Below are 17,062 nucleotides of genomic sequence, written 5' to 3'. Positions count from 1 at the left end.
GTACTGTGAAAGTATAATAATTCAGTATAATAGTGCACATCCCCCATTCTTTAGTGAGGCTAATAACCCTGCAGTTACGCTCCTGCCTGAGACCTAATGACTTCAGTCAGGGGACAGTTAGTAGTGTAGGCCGTGGTCCGCCTAGTTTTTCTCCAGACCAACCTGGCCACTCTATGCACTGGTAGCAACCCTTAGTCTGACTAAAAGGGGGAATTCAAAATGTGCCACAATAAATGGGACTTAAACTATCGCTCAAAGTTTGCAATCACTTAGAAAATTTTCTTTCAATAAAGCCAACATTAAATGAATCACAAATTACATTGTTAAATGACTATTCTAGCTGCAAATGTCTGATATAAATATTTACAACAACCATCCCTAAAGTGGTTTAACTCCTTAAGGACGCAGCCATTTTGTAGCTTAAGGCTGCCCCATTTTTTGTATTCTGACTTGCATCGCTTTATATGGTTATAACTTTTGAACACTGTTACTTATCAAAGTGATTCTGAGTTGTTGTTTTTTTTCCTCATATGTTGTACTTCATTAGTATCTTTATTCTATTCTAAGTCTTTTGACATGCTTGCCATTACGGAAACATGGATCCAGCAGGATGACTCCGCCTGCGTTGCAGCATTGTCTTATGGCGGTTTACACTTTTCGCACTGTTCCAGACCTGAGATTAAGCAGGGAGGTGGGGTAGGCATACTCCTCTCTCCACAATGCACTTTCCAGGTCATTCCTCCTGTACCTTCTCTTACTTTCCCATCTTTTGAGGTCCACACCCTCAGACTTTTCCGCCCCCTTCTCTCTTCGTGTGGCTGTAGTATACAGTATCTCTCTCTTCTGGGGTCGTCCCATCTTCTTTCAAGCATGCCGTTGTTACCCCTTTACTAAAGAAACCTTCACTGGACCCATCCAATGCTACTAACTACCGACCAGTTTCTAACCTCCCTTTCATCTCCAAACTCCTGGAACGCTTGGTCTATTCTCGACTAACCCGATATCGCTCAGCTAACTCCCTCCTTGACCCCCTACAATCTGGTTTCTGCTCTATGTATTCCACTGAAACTGCTCTTTCTAAAGTCTCCAATGATCTCCTCACTGCAAAATTCAAAGGTGACTATTCTCTCCTCATTCTCCTGGATCTATCGGCAGCATTCGATACTGTGGACCACCAGCTCCTCCTTAGCATGCTTCACTCCATTGGCCTAAAGGACACTGCACTCTCTTGGTTTTCTTCCTATCTCTCTGACCGCACTTTCAGTGTCTCCTTTTCTGGATATTTCTCTTCTCATCTTCCTCTCAGTGTCAGGGTTCCTCAGGGATCAGTCCTAGGTCCTCTTCTCTTCTCTCTCTATACTGCCCCCATTGGACAAACCATCAGCAGATTTGGTTTCCAGTATCATCTTTATGCTGATGACACCCAGCTGTATACCTCAGCATGTAACAGAATACTAGTGATTGTCTCTCTGCTGTCTCTAACATCATGTCCTCTCTCTTCTTGAAACTTAATCTTTCTAAGACTGAACTTCTTGCCTTTCCACCATCTACTAACCAAACCAACCCTGACCTCTCCATCTCGGTCTGTGGGATCACTATAGCACCGAGGCAGCAGGCCCGCTGTCTTGGGGTTGTGCTGGACTCTGACCTCTCCTTTTTACCATATATTCAATCTCTTGCTCGCTCTTGCCGTATGCATCTCAGAAACATCTCCAGAATCCGTCCGTTTCTGACATTTGAAACTTCTAAAATGCTAATTGTTGCACTTATTCACTCTCGACTAGACTACTGTAACTCCCTACTAATTGGTCTTCCACTCTCTAAACTCTCTCCTCTTCAATCTATTCTTAATGCAGCAGCCAGGCTCCTCTTTCAGGCCAAACGCTACACGTATGCCTCCAGTTTGTGCCAATCACTGCACTGGCTACCTGTCTCCTTCCGTATTCACTTTAAAATAATAACCCTCATCCACAAAGCTCTGAATAATGCTGCACCTCCCTATCTCTCTTCTCTCATCTCAGTCTATCACCCTTCCCGTGCTCTTCGATCTGCCAGTGACATTAGATTAATCTCTACCTTAATTTGAACCTCACATGCACGTATCCAGGACTTCTCCCGAGTTGCACCAATTCTCTGGAATGCCCTTCCCCAGACTCTGAGACTAATACCCACCCTCCAAAGCTTCAAACGTGCTCTTAAAACCCATCTCTTTAGGCAAGCCTATCACACTGGCTAACTGCATGAAATGTCAACTCTCCCTTTACTAATCCATCCTATGTCCTTTCTCCCATCTGTTGTCTGGCAAACAGCTGATATATACCAAGCTCCAGGCTTCTCTGCAGTCTTTTTCACCTAGGATCCTGTAAATAAGATGGCGGCTGATGTCTGGTTCAAGCAGCAACATCGTTGTTTAGTAAATTATTTATTAAATTATTTTATATTGTTCCCTTATAAAGAATGGCTGGACCATTATACAACCTCTTGTGTCACCCCCTCATCCTCATAGTCTGTAAGCTCTTGTGAGCAGGGCCCTCACTCCTATTGTTCCATATGACTGTTTGTTCTTTGTAATGTGATATAGTTGTATATGTCCCCTATGATTTGTAAAGCGCTACGGAATTTGATGGCGCTATATAAATAAAGATTATTATTATTATTATTATTATGGGTCGCTACAATTACGGGGATACCATAAATGAATATTTTTTCTTACAAATAGAACCTAATGTGGGGAAAAATCTACAATTTTTGCATTTCCGTCTTCCAAGTGGCATAAAATTTTTACTTTTTTGGCTACAGAACTGGTTGATGGCTTGTTTTTTGCGGGACATGTTGTACTTTACAACAGTATAATTTTGGAGTACATACATTTTTTTGTTCACTTTTTATTGCATTTTTCGTGGGATTCAATAGGTAAAAATCATAATTTTTGGCCGGTTTTTTTTTTTTAAACATCTTTTTATTTGGTTTTCAAACAAAACAGACATATAAAACATTCCATTATGAATATTTTAACAGTTTGGCAAGATATATTGTACATGATACATAGTGATAACATATAGGCTATGTTATCCAGTTTCCTTGTGTTGGCCGGCTTTTAAGTTTTTTTTAATAATTATTTCCTTTTATTCTACGGGTTGTTCCGGACGCCGGTGATACTATAAATGTGGGGTTTGTGTTATGATTTAGACTTTTTTTAGCGTTATATATCTCTTTATATGTTTCGGGATTATGGGCATTTTTATTGATTTTATTACTTTATTTTTTATTGAATAATAATTTTTTTTTTTACTTTTTCAACCATGGGACATTAACAAGTAATCATCTGATTGCTTGTTCAAGATAATACTCTGCAATACTAATGTATTGCAGGGTATTAGCAGTGTCAGCCTATGCACATGCATAGGCTGACACTGTGCCTTTAAGATGACGCTAGAGACACCATCTTTCAGGCACTACCTACAGGCAAGTCTGGGGTCCAGATTCAATCTCAGTGAAAGCCAATGTATCTGCTTTATTATCTGTTAACTTCATTAAAGGTAGCCATTTTGTCTTTAGTATTAGACTAGATATGTTGACGACATCTGTTTATTGTGGAAAGGGTCTGAACAAGACCTTGATGAATTTTTGTTAACTTATTCAGTTTTCACTGGAAAAAAACACCCAGGTGATGCATTATTTGGATGTTGAGGTTAAAAAACTAGAAGACCAGTTTGTAACTACTTTGTATACAAAAGAGACAGATCGTAATAATTTATTAAAATATGATAGCTACCTTGCGTTTAGAGGCATTCCTAAAAGGCAGTTTGTGCGCGCCCATAGAATATGCAGTAACAATATTCAAATGGAAAAATTATTTCAGCAATTTACAGAACATGGGTATCCCAAAACAGAAATGGAAAAACTAGGTTTAGAAGTTGCCACTTTACCTAGAGAAGAGTCCACTAAATGTAAAAAAATTTAATGAACAGATATAATTTATTTCATAATATGATAAACACTCCCAACTCATTAAAAAAAACAATAAATAAACATTGGTCTATACTGTCCCATGATCTGAAATATGGTGTATTATTTAAAAATCTCCCAAAATTCATTTATAGCAAGGGTCGTTCCATTGCCAATGAATTAACAACATCAGACATATAAGAAAAGAAGAAGACTTGCCAAACTTTTTTGGCAGCTAAACATAATGGCACATTTTCGTGCCTTTCCTGCCAAAACTGCTCTGGGATCATTAAAGGGGACTCTTTTTGTCACCAAAGTAAAGGGTCTCGTATTCAGATAAAAGGATTTTTTTTACATGTAATACCCAGTCGGTTGTGTATATGTTAAAATGTCCATGCGGGCTAGCCTATGTGGGACAAACTGAATGAGCACAAATTAGTTATTAGGCAATACCTTTAAAAAAAAAATGAGGAAGAACTTTAGAAAGGCAGCGAAAGGGTTGAGCATGAGAAGGCGTAGCGAGACATTTTCGGGAGTTTAAACATAATGTTAGCGACTTACGGTGATTAATACTAGGAAGTATAACACAAGAAAATGTGTTGCTGTTAAAATAGAGGTTACTTCAGCGTAAAGTTTATTGGATCACTAGGCTAGACACCTTAAGTCCCCAAGGGCTCAATGACCAGTGTAATTTTAATGTATTTTTGTGATTTTCTTGGTTTAATTTGTTTGTCTATCATTTAGGCTTGCTACATCACTGTACTGATTAGGTTAAGCTAGATTTTTGTATAAAGTAACTAGTAGTCAACATATATTAAAGCTTACCCTAGTCGACACCACGCATGTCTGAAGGAGGAGGAACCTCCTCCGAAATGTCACAGGACAGACCAGCGTTCGTGTACTCAGCGGAAGCCATGGAAATGTAGCGTTGAATTTGTATATAAAAGAAGTTGAATACGCGGTTGGTCTATGATTTGTCTATGAATCATGATGTACTAGCGGGGAGTGAGTCCTGCTCCATAGACCAGTAACCACACAACACAAGTAATTGAAGCGGTATTACTATATGTTCAATAGGTACATATACTTGCAGAGGTATGCCGGTTAGGGTATAATTATTGAAAAGTGTCCACCCTTTCATAGGAAATCATCCATTTGATTTTATGCATTATTTCATGCATACGTTGAGAATGCTGTTGAGAACACTGATGCAGGCACATCTTGTTTAATCATTACAGCCTAGCACTGCTGGGGACCTGGTTCAAGTCCCAGAGTCAACATGTGCTAAGAGTTTGTATGTTCTCTCCGTGTTTGCGTGGGTTTCCTCTGTATCCTCCAGTTTCCTCCCACACTCCAAAACATACTAGTAGGTTGATTAGATTGTGAGCCCCATTGGGGACACGGACTTATTCGATAATATCTGTGTAGCGCTGCTTAATCTGTGTGCGCTATATAATAAAGGAATTATTATTAATACCTTTGCTGACTGGTTTTGCTGGAAAAACAATTATAACATTCAGGACGTTGGGTCCTGGATTGCCTTCAGCCTTCCATTGATAAACACATCACACAGAGCATTCTGAACAGTCCAGGCAGGACTAATCAACCTGAGCTAGATCACTCATATACAGCAGCTGGGGGATGGTGCAGCGATTGATTACTTCTGCCTCTCAGGGATAACACTGTGATTACATCATTCTCTGGTGCAGTGCATAACTAATTTGGAAGTAAAAGCGCCAAGCCATGCAAAAGAGCATTATCATAATTTTATAATTGTTTTTCAGCAAAACCACTCAGCTCATGGATTAAACAAGATCTGTGTCTGTATCAGTGTAGCTACAGCATTCCCAAGGTATGTTTGATTCATAGTGTATGAAATCAAATGGCAGATTTTCTTTAATACCCATGAGTAGTGCCAGCTCCAATATGCAGAAAACTCCCAAGCTGTATGGAGAAGGCTCAGCCTGTGAGCCCTCTCCATACTACCCTTGTCATACATGGAAGTTTGTTTACATCAGTTTGCAGTAAGGGGTTAAAAGGACTGCAAAATCACAGAGGCTGGGTAGCTGCTGACTATTTGTACATCTTGAACAATTTCCTAGGTTATTTTCTTTCACTTTGAACTGCAAGGCGATTTTACAAAATAAACATTTCACAAAGTTTGGATCGAATCCCAGTTTGGCAGGTTGGATTTGCTCATCGCTAACTGTGATAATTAAAAAATAATTCAATACCCTGGTGTGGAGGTGGGGGAAAGGGGAAAAATCGCAAGTGCTAGCAATAGGCCCTTAAATAATTGCAAATGCTAGCTTATCTGCCAGTGTCCTGGCGCAAAAGCCCTAATACCCCCAAATGTTTGCAATCAGATGCAGAGGAAGGCATGATCAGGAGGACATATTCCACTTTCCAAATGTTGGATACGCTGCATTCCCCCCTACATCAGGAATCCTCACTTGGTATCTGTACTGAGTGGAAAAAAATAGTTTTCACAAAAATTTGGAGTCTTAGCATCTACTGGTAAAGAACATTTTTTTTATTAGAGACAGATTTATCATTAGGATTTTATTCTGTTTTTTTATTTTCGATTTTCCAACTGATTTTAAATGTTCCATGCCACTTTCTGCTCCCAAAATGTTCACAAAATTTGGCAGAAAAGAGATCATGCATTTCCCCAAATATGTAAATGTAGGCAGTCAGGAGGCAATTGACATTAAGTGGAAGTTTATTTAATAAATAAGTACAATTAACCATTCACCTAACCACACCATTTTCCATGTTAAAAGGATGAAACAGTATTGCATACCTGTCATTAGTTGGCCACAGAGCTTCATACTGTGTGACTAGTGCATTTGTTTACTATACAGAGCTAGATAGAAAAGCAATATATTGAAATCTTCCACTAAAGAACCTTATCAGATTTTTAAGCCTGTGAACCTTAGTGGATGTACACGTAATGTGTAGATTACAAACATAGCAACCAACACCACATATGATTTATTTATTAAATAAATGACAGAAGTGATAAGAGGGTTATTCTATGAATACAGATATTAAGGAGACAAAATATATGACAACAAATCTTCTGTTCCAGTTGTCCCATTTCACTAAAATATTTTTGTTTTGTATATTGAAAAAAATGATACAATTTTCTAATATACTTTCCATATCAATTCCTCAGTTTTCTAGATCTGATGCTTTCCATAGATTCCTAGATTCCCAAAACAGAGATCGAGAAATATTTGAGGAAATGATACATTAAGTACATTTTGAATTATGCTAATGAGTCAGAATGGCTTCTGGAGGAGATACAAGAGCCCCTCAGTGCTGCAGACGTACAAGCTGTTACAGTGTGGAAGGAGCACTCCCCCCTCCCACTGTGTACTTATTCTGCTGCAGTGAGATTACATCAGGCAAAGTAGGGGAAGAAGTGCTCAGAGAGCCAGGGGGGGGGGGCATTCTTACAGATTGTGTCCCCGTTGACTGTGCTTGGTTTTGATGCTAGATGTCCTTTACTCTACAGGGGTATAGTAGCAGCTGTTACATCTTCACATTCCTAAAATCATCATCTTAAATTCCTTAAAGGGGTATTCACACTTTGGTAAATTAATGTTATTGTTTTTATTATGAAAAATAATACAAATTTCCAATATAGTTTCTATTTTAATTCCTCACGGTTTTCTAGATCTCTGCTTGCTTTCCTTCTATAGAAAGCTTCATTGCTTACTTCCAGTGGACAGAAATCTGACCATGGTCACACAGGTGCGCGGCTCGTTATATCACAGAGAGTAATCGGAGCCGTGTTATATAACGTGTGACCATGGTCAGATTTCTGTCCACTCAAAGTAAGCAATGAAGCTTTCTATAGAAGGACAGCAAGCAGAGATATAGAAAACAGTGAGGAATTAAAGCAAATTATATTGGAAATTTGTATAACTTTTCATTTTTCAAACAATATCAATTACTTGCTGAAATGGGAACACCCCTTTAATTTTTGGGCATGATAACCTCAGAACAAAAATACATCAGGTCTAAATACACTTTTACAAAAAAAGGGTTCTGCAATAAATAACATAATTAAATTTATATATTACCTTTTAGGATTGTAAAAATATTAAAACCTTATGACTATTCCTACAGCATGACATACTCTGATTTTTTGGTGTGCAAGATCAGTATCCAAAATTTGTGTTCAGTTCCACACAACATTTGACATACTCTCCTTCATATTCCTAAGTCTTCCAAAAAAGCTGATTCTCTAGCATTCTACATTCACAGCTGCTTAAACCCTGAAAGTTCATAAAGACTATGGAATAAAACGCCACCAGACCAGAAGGTTAAAGTAATTCAGGGAGATCAGCAGCACTCAAGAGGCACTTAGAGCAAACTGATTCTATCCTTCCAAATAATTTAAGTCTCCACTGAACAGTCCATGAGAAGGTAAAATGAAATTAACACTATACATTATGAATGTAATGGAATGATGTTTCTTTACAGAATAGAAAATAAATTTCCTTACACCTTTCCTGTATAATCAAAATGTATGTGTAAACAAAATTCTATTATATTACACAAGTTTAAATTATTGCTGAATTAGCACTATTTTGATGGGATGACAATATCAGTAGGCGTCGCAGCATCCATATAAAAGCCATCAATTTGGTCCTTGTACATTTTGGAAACTACCGGTCGCTTCAGTTTCATGGTGGGACCTAAAAGGATGATAGAGGAATTAACACATGGATTATGGTCAGTCTAGGTCTACAACCTCTGTACAACAAAGTTATGCTTTGGTTTGATGTCCCTTTGAGAAATTACCATTTCTATTGACGTGATCTTTCACAATGTGGCTGCCAGGAAGCACAAATGGAAAAAGTTGTGACATGCTTTTGCATACTATAGTAGGCTCTAAAACAGTTTAGATATTAAGAACTGACCACTTATGACTTCCATCCTTAATACAAGGATGGAACCTTCCTTTAATACCCACCTAGTTCTCCTCCGGCAATAGAAAAATCCTTATGAAGAATCGCCCACTTCTGGACCTTTTGTGCATTTGATATGGACTGTTCATTAACTGCATTCACACCTTCCTGAATAGCTGCATAAACCAGCTTGTCTTTGTGTCCAACTATTTCAGATACCTTGTTAGCTTTACTACCAATTTTCTGGCAAAACTCTATGGCTTCAGTAGTCAGTTCATCTTCTGGTTCCCCAGTGTCAAGGTTTACATTGCACTATGGTAAAGGAAGAAAAACATTACTTTTGTTTCTTAAAATCAAATACATTTCCCTAAGCATAGATGTAACAGGTGTGACTCTGTTATAAAAACTATAAAATATAATCAAAATTATTCCAATTATATCCCTGAAGATATGGACAATCATTTCAATACATTCTGTAGATGTGAGGTCTATTGGATATATAGACTGAAGACCCTCAGTCCCAATGGGTTGAATGAGAAGAACTAAATAATCATTTGAAATTTCTCTACATTCAAATAAGAAAATAGCAGTCATTTATTGTGGGAATTACAAAAGTGATAGTTTCTTTCTCCTCTACACGAAGTAGAGTAGGATAAGAAAGCTAATATGTTTTTTATACAAAGATTCAGTCGGCCAATTATCTTAATAAAAGTCACATCTTGATGAATGTTCTGCAATCTGACATATTAATAGATTTAAAAAAAAAAAAACTGACATTTATCATTTTATTCATTACCACATCTTTCTCTTAAGGTATCTGAAAATAAAACATACTAGCCTAAAAAAACCTCCACTGTTACATTAGCAAAAAATATATATTTGTAATATATACAAAGTATGGACGCTTAGAGGCAACCACAACATGTGATCACATCATGTGACCATATCACCCGGGCTCGACATTGAGCGCCAAGCAGGCACTATGTAAGAGTCTCCAGCATTCTGCCCAGCAAGTCATGTGATAAAGATAAGGTAACAAGACTGATCGCCTATGGCAGTGGTGGCGAACCTATGGCACGGGTGCCAGAGGCGGCACTCAGAGCCCTTTTTGTGGGCACCCGGGCCTTCGCCCCAGCGCACCAGACAGAACTCAAAGAATCTTTCTGCAGTTCCAAGCAACTTAAAAGTTGCTGCTTTTGGTTCTATATTAAAGTGATACTTACTTCGCTACTTGGGACTGTAATAAGAGGGAGAATGAGTAGACAGGACCTTTCTCTGGCCCCATGATTATCTGAGGAACACTGGAAAGAAGCTAATATGATGCAAATTTTCCATCCTGTCCTCTGGAGGCCAATATGATCAAAAGTTGTTGAAGAACAAGGAGCGATAAGTTACTGATTTAATTTTTGGTTGGCATCTCGCAATTAATAAGGGGGTTTTGGGTTGCATTTTGGGCACTCGGCTGCTAAAAGGTTTGCCATAATTGGCCTATGGAATAACTGTTATGTGTTATTATATCTGACAGTACTGTGTATGTGTAAAACTGTATTATGAAAGTAATTAAATTTTATATGATTTTAGAGATCCTTTGTGAACATTATCCTACTGACATCGGATAGGTAATGAAACGTGTTGCTTATATACATTTTTATCCTTAAAGGGGTTCTCCGGTCACTATATGTACTTTTTTTTTCTAACTGATCAGTTCTTTTGCATTTACCTCGCCTCACCACCCTGGGCTGTATTCTTTCTTTTCCTTCACTTGTCACTTCATATCTCACTGCTGCAGCTGTCTAACTCCAAGATGGCTGTCCACATTCTGCCAAAAGATTACATCTCCCACAATCCCCCTGGTCAGCACAGCTTCTTCATACAGAGGAAAGTGCAGCCACACCCCCACAGCAGGGAACAAGGAGCTGACTGCAAATGCCCAACTGGATAGCAGAGAAAGCAAACGGGTAGTTTCTGTGGAAACTAAGTGTTTAGTTTCTGTGGAAACTAAGCTGCCAGGACACAGGAATGACTTTGATTTCATGAAAAGGGGGCAGAAGATTTAATGATACTGAATTAGTGAAGTGATAAGTGTGGGGAGATAAGGTACAGTGAGGTCAATCTTTGTCATCGGAGAACCCCTTTAACTTCTTAATTTAATAAATATTAATTTGAATAGACGTATCGACTGCTACTTTTGAAGTAACCCCTTTTGAATTTTAACCCCTTAAAAGGGTATTTCCAAGAAGACAAGTTTCTGAAATGTACTCAGGATAACAAAATAACACATTCTCTAATTCAATGTTATTAATAAAAATCCAGCATTTCACAGATACAAGTCCTACCTGTCTCCTCCATCAGTCTTGGTGTACACAATTTTAGTTGCTTCTAGACAATGTTACGCACATTATACAGTTCTAACCGCCTAAAGTGGTTGCTAACTAACATTAACCATATGTCTGCTTTATGATGACCTAATTTTTTATATGCCATTTTGTTTTATTAGGACGTTAGGAGTCTAACATTTCGACAGGGAAAGTAAATTTGAGATTCAATTTTTTTAGAGGAGAACTCATCTTAAAGGGGTTGTCCGAGTTTAAAAAAAAAATATATATATATGTGGCCGGGAGAAGGCTGCCTAAAATAATAAAGATGTACTTACCTCCGGTATCCAGCGCTGCTGTCGCTCCGGTCCGGGCGCCATGTAAACAAACATGGCCGCCGGAGCAGCGCTTGACTCAGCCTCCGGCCGGCCGTGGCCGGGTACGCCTATCCGTCCCTATACACAGCTTTGTGTATGGAGGCCGGAAGGTTGTCGGGTCCGGCCGGAACTGAGTCCAGCGCTGCTCCAGCGGCCATGTTTGTTTACATGGCGCCCGGACCGGAGCGACAGCAGCGCTGGATACGGGAGGGCACCGGGAGGTAAGTACAGCTTTATTGTTTTAGTCAGCCCGCTCCCGGCCACATATAGTTTTTTTTAAAACTCGGACAACCCCTTTAAGGGTTTTCAAAGTTCTATTTATTAAAAACTACCCACACATTACACCATTTTTAAAACTGCAGCCCTTGTACTATTCGAAACAGCCATTGGTAAGCCTGTTAACCCGTTAAAGGGGTATTCCCACTAAGATAAGATTTCTTAAATATACGAAAGATCACAAAATAACACATTCTCTAATTCACTGTTATTTACAAAAATGCTGCATTTCACAGATATAATTCTAACCTATCTATCAGTCCTGGTGTACACAATTTCAGTTGCCCATGGTTTCCAACCCTTGATCTACTGACTTAGGAAAGCAATCCTGCTTTTCTGTCAGAGGTAGTGAAGCTGAGCTAGCCCCTATCCCCTACATTCCAGGACAACCACAGACACTCTCTTCCTGCCAGCAAAAACCTCACATTGTGAGGAGAGAGAAGCTGCAAGCTACAGACAGATAATTTCTTTATCCGGGGAGGGGGGGGCAGAGATCTCATAGTGTAAGAACATATATGTAGCAGAGCTGACAGTGTGTAATACCCATCTCATGAATCTCATCATCTCTTATCTGGATAGCATAGGGGGACACAAAGCACAAGAAACTCAAGTGCAACTAAAGAATAATGTGCTACATTTAATGTAGTACAATGCTCAATGTTCAATATTTAGCAAGCGAGATGAATCCACTCTAATAGCGCATCTTCGAAAATTCCATGTATTTATTCTTGTATCAAATAGGTATATAAAACAACGCTTTTCAGCATTGGACCATGTACATATTTGGTTTAACCTGATGAAGGCATTGGTCCAATGGCGAAAAGCATTGTTTTATATACCTATTTGATAGAAGAATAAATGCATGGAATTTTAGAAGATGTGCTATTAGAGTGGATTCCTCTTGCTTGCTAAATATTGAATATCCTCTCTTATCTGTCTCATCTCTCTCTTTCTATTTGTCAGATACAAGTACAATATTCAGAAGGTAAATGAACGAGTATATAAACCTTGTACCCTGATATTCTAACCACATTGTCAGCACACAGATCTAGATGGATCATGAAGTATCTGATTAGAGAGTCCCCGCCACACTCTTGAATATTACCCTGACCATCAATGATTGATAGAAGCTAAAATTGCAATAAAACTGAGTAAACTTGTAAATTAAGCGGTTAACAAATGATCTTTACTGTGGAAACACTAGATTTCAGAATTTTCTTTCGTGGGAAAACCCCTGGAGGAATTTTTAAATTTTGACAATAAAATGATTATTTAGTCCTAAAGTTTACACGTTCATGCAGGACAAAATGAGAAAATACAGTAATACGAGTAAGGCAATTCACCACATTTGAGTGTAAACTACCTGAGGGGCCACAGCAGAGCACAGAATGGAAGGAGTGCCATCGATCTTTTAAAGGGCAGATTTTGATGACGTTGCTTTTAGGTGAAATTACGCCATTTGAAAAGTTCCTGAGGTAACAGAACAGTGAACCCCCGCCACAAATGATACAATTTTGGAAATTATACCACTCACAGAATTTATCAAGGGTTATTTTGAGCTTTTTACCACCACATTATAGAAAGTATTTACGTTGTCTTTTATAAGTGAACATCTTTTTCCAAAAAAACTTTGCTTTGGCCCCTAAATCTTTATTTTTAGAAGGGGTTAAAGGAGTAAACGCACCCCTAGTCTGTTAACCAGTTTCTTTAGAATGCAGTAATATCCCACACATGAGCACAAACTGCTGCAGGGGCGCAAAATGTGGATTGTAATGGAAGAAGCGTCTATTGGCTTTTGGAGAGCGAAATTTTGCATTGGCTGAGCCCCTAAGATAGTATGGCAGTAAAAATCTCCAAATAGTGGAGCTACCTCCTAAGCTACGGTTCATGAGACATACCAGTTTCAAGTGAGCCCCCCTACACCCTGTCAACTGAAGGCAGAATGCAGAAAGAGATGCAGAAGTCACTTTGCAAAAGTGCATGCACTTGGTCCAATTACAGTAAAAAATTTTGAAACTCCAATTGTCACTGGGGCAAAAAAATTTTAGTCTGGATCAACAATTATAAAATATACAGTTTCGACTTACACACAAATTCAAATTAAGAACAAATCTATGGACCTTATCTTGTATGTAACCTGGGGACTGCCTGTACTGCCATACTACAATGTGCAAATCACACTGTAATGAAAGGGTTAAATTCAGACAGCCTTGGGTCTTTGTAAGACCTGAGGTTGTCAAAGCAATCGATCGCCACCCCCCTCCCCCGATGATGTCACGAGGGTGGCGATCGTATCCAAGATTGTGCCCCCCCCCACACGCCCAGGATCACACCCGTGATCGATACAAACATTGACTGTGGGTTTTACCGTTGGGAGAACCATATTGCAGCAAACACTCACCTTGTATGGAGAGGGCTAATAATGGCATTATTCTGTTTGTTTAGAACTCCTTAACGCTTAACGTTCCGGTATGTCATGGAGTTGTTAAGAATGTATGAACAGGGCTCATAGGGTGAGCCATCATCATTCAGACATAGGCTTTGTTCATATTGCAGCAAAAACCAAGTACAAATATTCTGATTGCTGCCGGCGCCATTTAAAAGACAGAGGTGCATGGGTGCTACCATATTTGTTTTGATCATCGCTCCCTGTTATGTCATCATGGAACGGCAAACTGTTGCCAAGACCCGAGGCTGTCTCGTTTTATCTATTACAATGTGTGATTTGTACATGTAACGTATCACTGCGTCCCAAAATGTCCGGTCTATCAAAATACGGTTATTCCTGTCGTTGGAACCCGTAATGGAAAATAACGCCTAATTGTCCGAAACACCACATTTTTGCCATCGGACCGACCCAGAGAATAAAGGACACGTGTCATTTGTGGTGCACAGTGAAAGTCTTAAAAAATCAAGCCTTTTGCATTTTTCACCAATTTAACTGAATTTGGAGTTTTTTACATGCTTTCCATTTCACAGCATGGAATATTAAATACTGTCACTGCGCAGCGCAATTTGTTACGCAGAAATAAGCGCTTATACAAATCTATACATGGAAAAATGTTAAAGTTTGAGATTTTTGTAGGCAGGGAGCGAAAAATAAGTGAAAAAAGGCTGCATATTGAAGGATTTAAAGGGGGAATCACATATGACAACTTGGTAAAAAAAAAATCATTATGAAATTGGAGTTCTTTACTAAAGCTAACAGGAGCCATAGATACCCCTCCAGTACCAAGGACACAGCCAAAACCATTAATTTTTTACTGCAGCAGTCCAATTCCTTGCTGAATGAAATGGGCACATTTACTAAGAACAGTGCAAACTGCACTATATGCAGTTTGCCTGTGCATACCTCCCAAGATATGTGAAAGGGAAAGAGGGCATGCGCGTGCCGCGGCGATCCCCCTAAGCCACACCCCCAATCACTCCATGGCCACGCCCCAAATTTTAGCCATATTATAATAATAAAAATCATCTCAATAAAAAAAAAAAAAAAATTATCCTCTTTGGGATTTGAACCCAGAACCAGCAGTGTCCATGTTCAATAATGTCACAGCGCCTCAACCAACTGAGCTATAATCTCAGTGATTAGCTAGGTGTAGAATTTTGGTAACTAAGAACTATGACTACTGTTACACTGTGACACAGATTTAATGCTTTGGTATATAGGGAGGGATCTTCTCAGAGATTATTGTAATTATTGAGACTATTATTATGGAGATTATTATTATTGAGATGATTATTATTATTTTTACTATTATTAATCATCATCTCCATAATAAAAATAATAAAATTTATAATAATAATAATAGATTCAATAATTAACATAAATAATCTCTGAGAAGATCCCTCTCTATATATCAGTGCAGTAAGTCTGTGTCACAGTGTAACACTGGCAGATAACACTTCTTAGTTACCAGAAATCCTCAGCTCTGTATCACTGGGCTTATAGCTCAGTTAGTTAAGCTCCTGTCTACAGTGCAGAGGGTTCGAATCTCAGCTTGGGCAAAACTTTATTTAACTTAATTAAATAAAGAGCTTGGGTCTGGGGAAGCCCTGGAGACCATGTATGGGCAGATGCTGATCTGAGCCTGATAACGTGGTCCCTGCTCTCCAGCTAAGCCGACACTTCTCTGAAAAGGATTCCCTGCCCGATGTCTGCTCTGGGGAAGCCTAGGAGATGCAGTGACCATATATGGATACATGGTGATCTGAAGCTGATGACGTGGTCCCTGCTCTCCGCTAAGCCCGACACTTCTCTGAAAAGGATTCCCTCCTGATGTCTGTAGAAGCCATTCTGTACTGTGAGTTCAGGCTTTCAAAGTATTTACTATGCGGACACAGCGCCGGGACCAGGGGGGAAAATCCGTGACAATCTCATAGCTGCCCGTGACGCGGGGCAGAGGTAAGAAAAACGGGACTTTCCCGGCAAAATCGGGACAGTTGGGAGCTATGCCTGTGTAGTGTGCAGAGGGTGCCAAAGTCAGGATTTCTGGTGCACGATCTTAATGAATCTGGCGCCCGATGCAGCACTTTTTTTTGGTGCACATTTAACATGTGCACCAACGGCAACCCAAAAGAATTGCGGACATTTCTTAAATACCTATGCAAGCTGTTTGCATTAGCAAGAATGTGCAAAGTCGAAAACTGGCGCACAGAGCTTAGTAAATGTGCCCCAGTGTCTCCCTAGCCTGGATGAAGATATTAATATTTGGTACGAAATATTAAATATCTCATGAACCACAAATTTAATAGAGACAACAACATTATTTTAAACATTACATTTGGAAAGAAAAAAAAATTATACAAGCTCACACCATGATTTTTTTCAACCATGTGATAAAAGGGATTGTTTGCTAAAGATACCTTCAGGGTCAGCAGCATGGAAAGAAACTTTCTCTTGTCTCCGATTACCATGACATTACTAATTATTGGTATTTGTTCCTTAATGGCATCCTCAATGGGCACAGGCGGGATATTTTCACCTCCAGCTGTAATAATGAGTTCTAAGAGTAAGACACAAAGAGAGTGAACTTTAGTATGTGTTCAAGTTTGTATACATTTGTCATGCCTTAAGCAATTTTGTAATGTTAATTTAATAAGCATTGCCTGATAATTGTTATAGCACCATCTAATGGTTTTAATTGTTCTTGATGTGTTACAATCAAAATACCAATTTGGTCCCAAGGGAAGCACTGTAGTTTTCACCTTTTGACCTTGAGGA

The 17,062-nt window shown here is 39.0% G+C and overlaps 1 protein-coding gene across 4 annotated transcripts in view; it reads right to left on the bottom strand.

Moving 5' to 3' along the window:
* Window positions 1-7,819: 7,819 nt before the first annotated feature.
* Window positions 7,820-17,062, bottom strand: part of ACSBG2 (acyl-CoA synthetase bubblegum family member 2) — a 134,654-nt gene continuing 125,411 nt past the window's right edge. For all 4 annotated transcript variants that reach the window (XM_072113860.1, XM_072113859.1, XM_072113862.1 and 1 more), the window contains 3 exons: window positions 16,705-16,844; window positions 8,936-9,182; window positions 7,820-8,657 (listed from right to left, as the gene is read on the bottom strand). In XM_072113860.1, the coding sequence (XP_071969961.1) occupies window positions 8,545-8,657; window positions 8,936-9,182; window positions 16,705-16,844 (500 nt within the window). In that variant the 3' untranslated portion in view covers window positions 7,820-8,544. The remainder of the gene's footprint in view (window positions 8,658-8,935; window positions 9,183-16,704; window positions 16,845-17,062) is intronic.

Source organism: Engystomops pustulosus, chromosome 1 (assembly GCF_040894005.1).
Source record: "Engystomops pustulosus chromosome 1, aEngPut4.maternal, whole genome shotgun sequence".
Lineage (NCBI taxonomy): Eukaryota > Metazoa > Chordata > Amphibia > Anura > Leptodactylidae > Engystomops > Engystomops pustulosus.
This window is presented reverse-complemented; position numbering and strand designations above follow the sequence as displayed.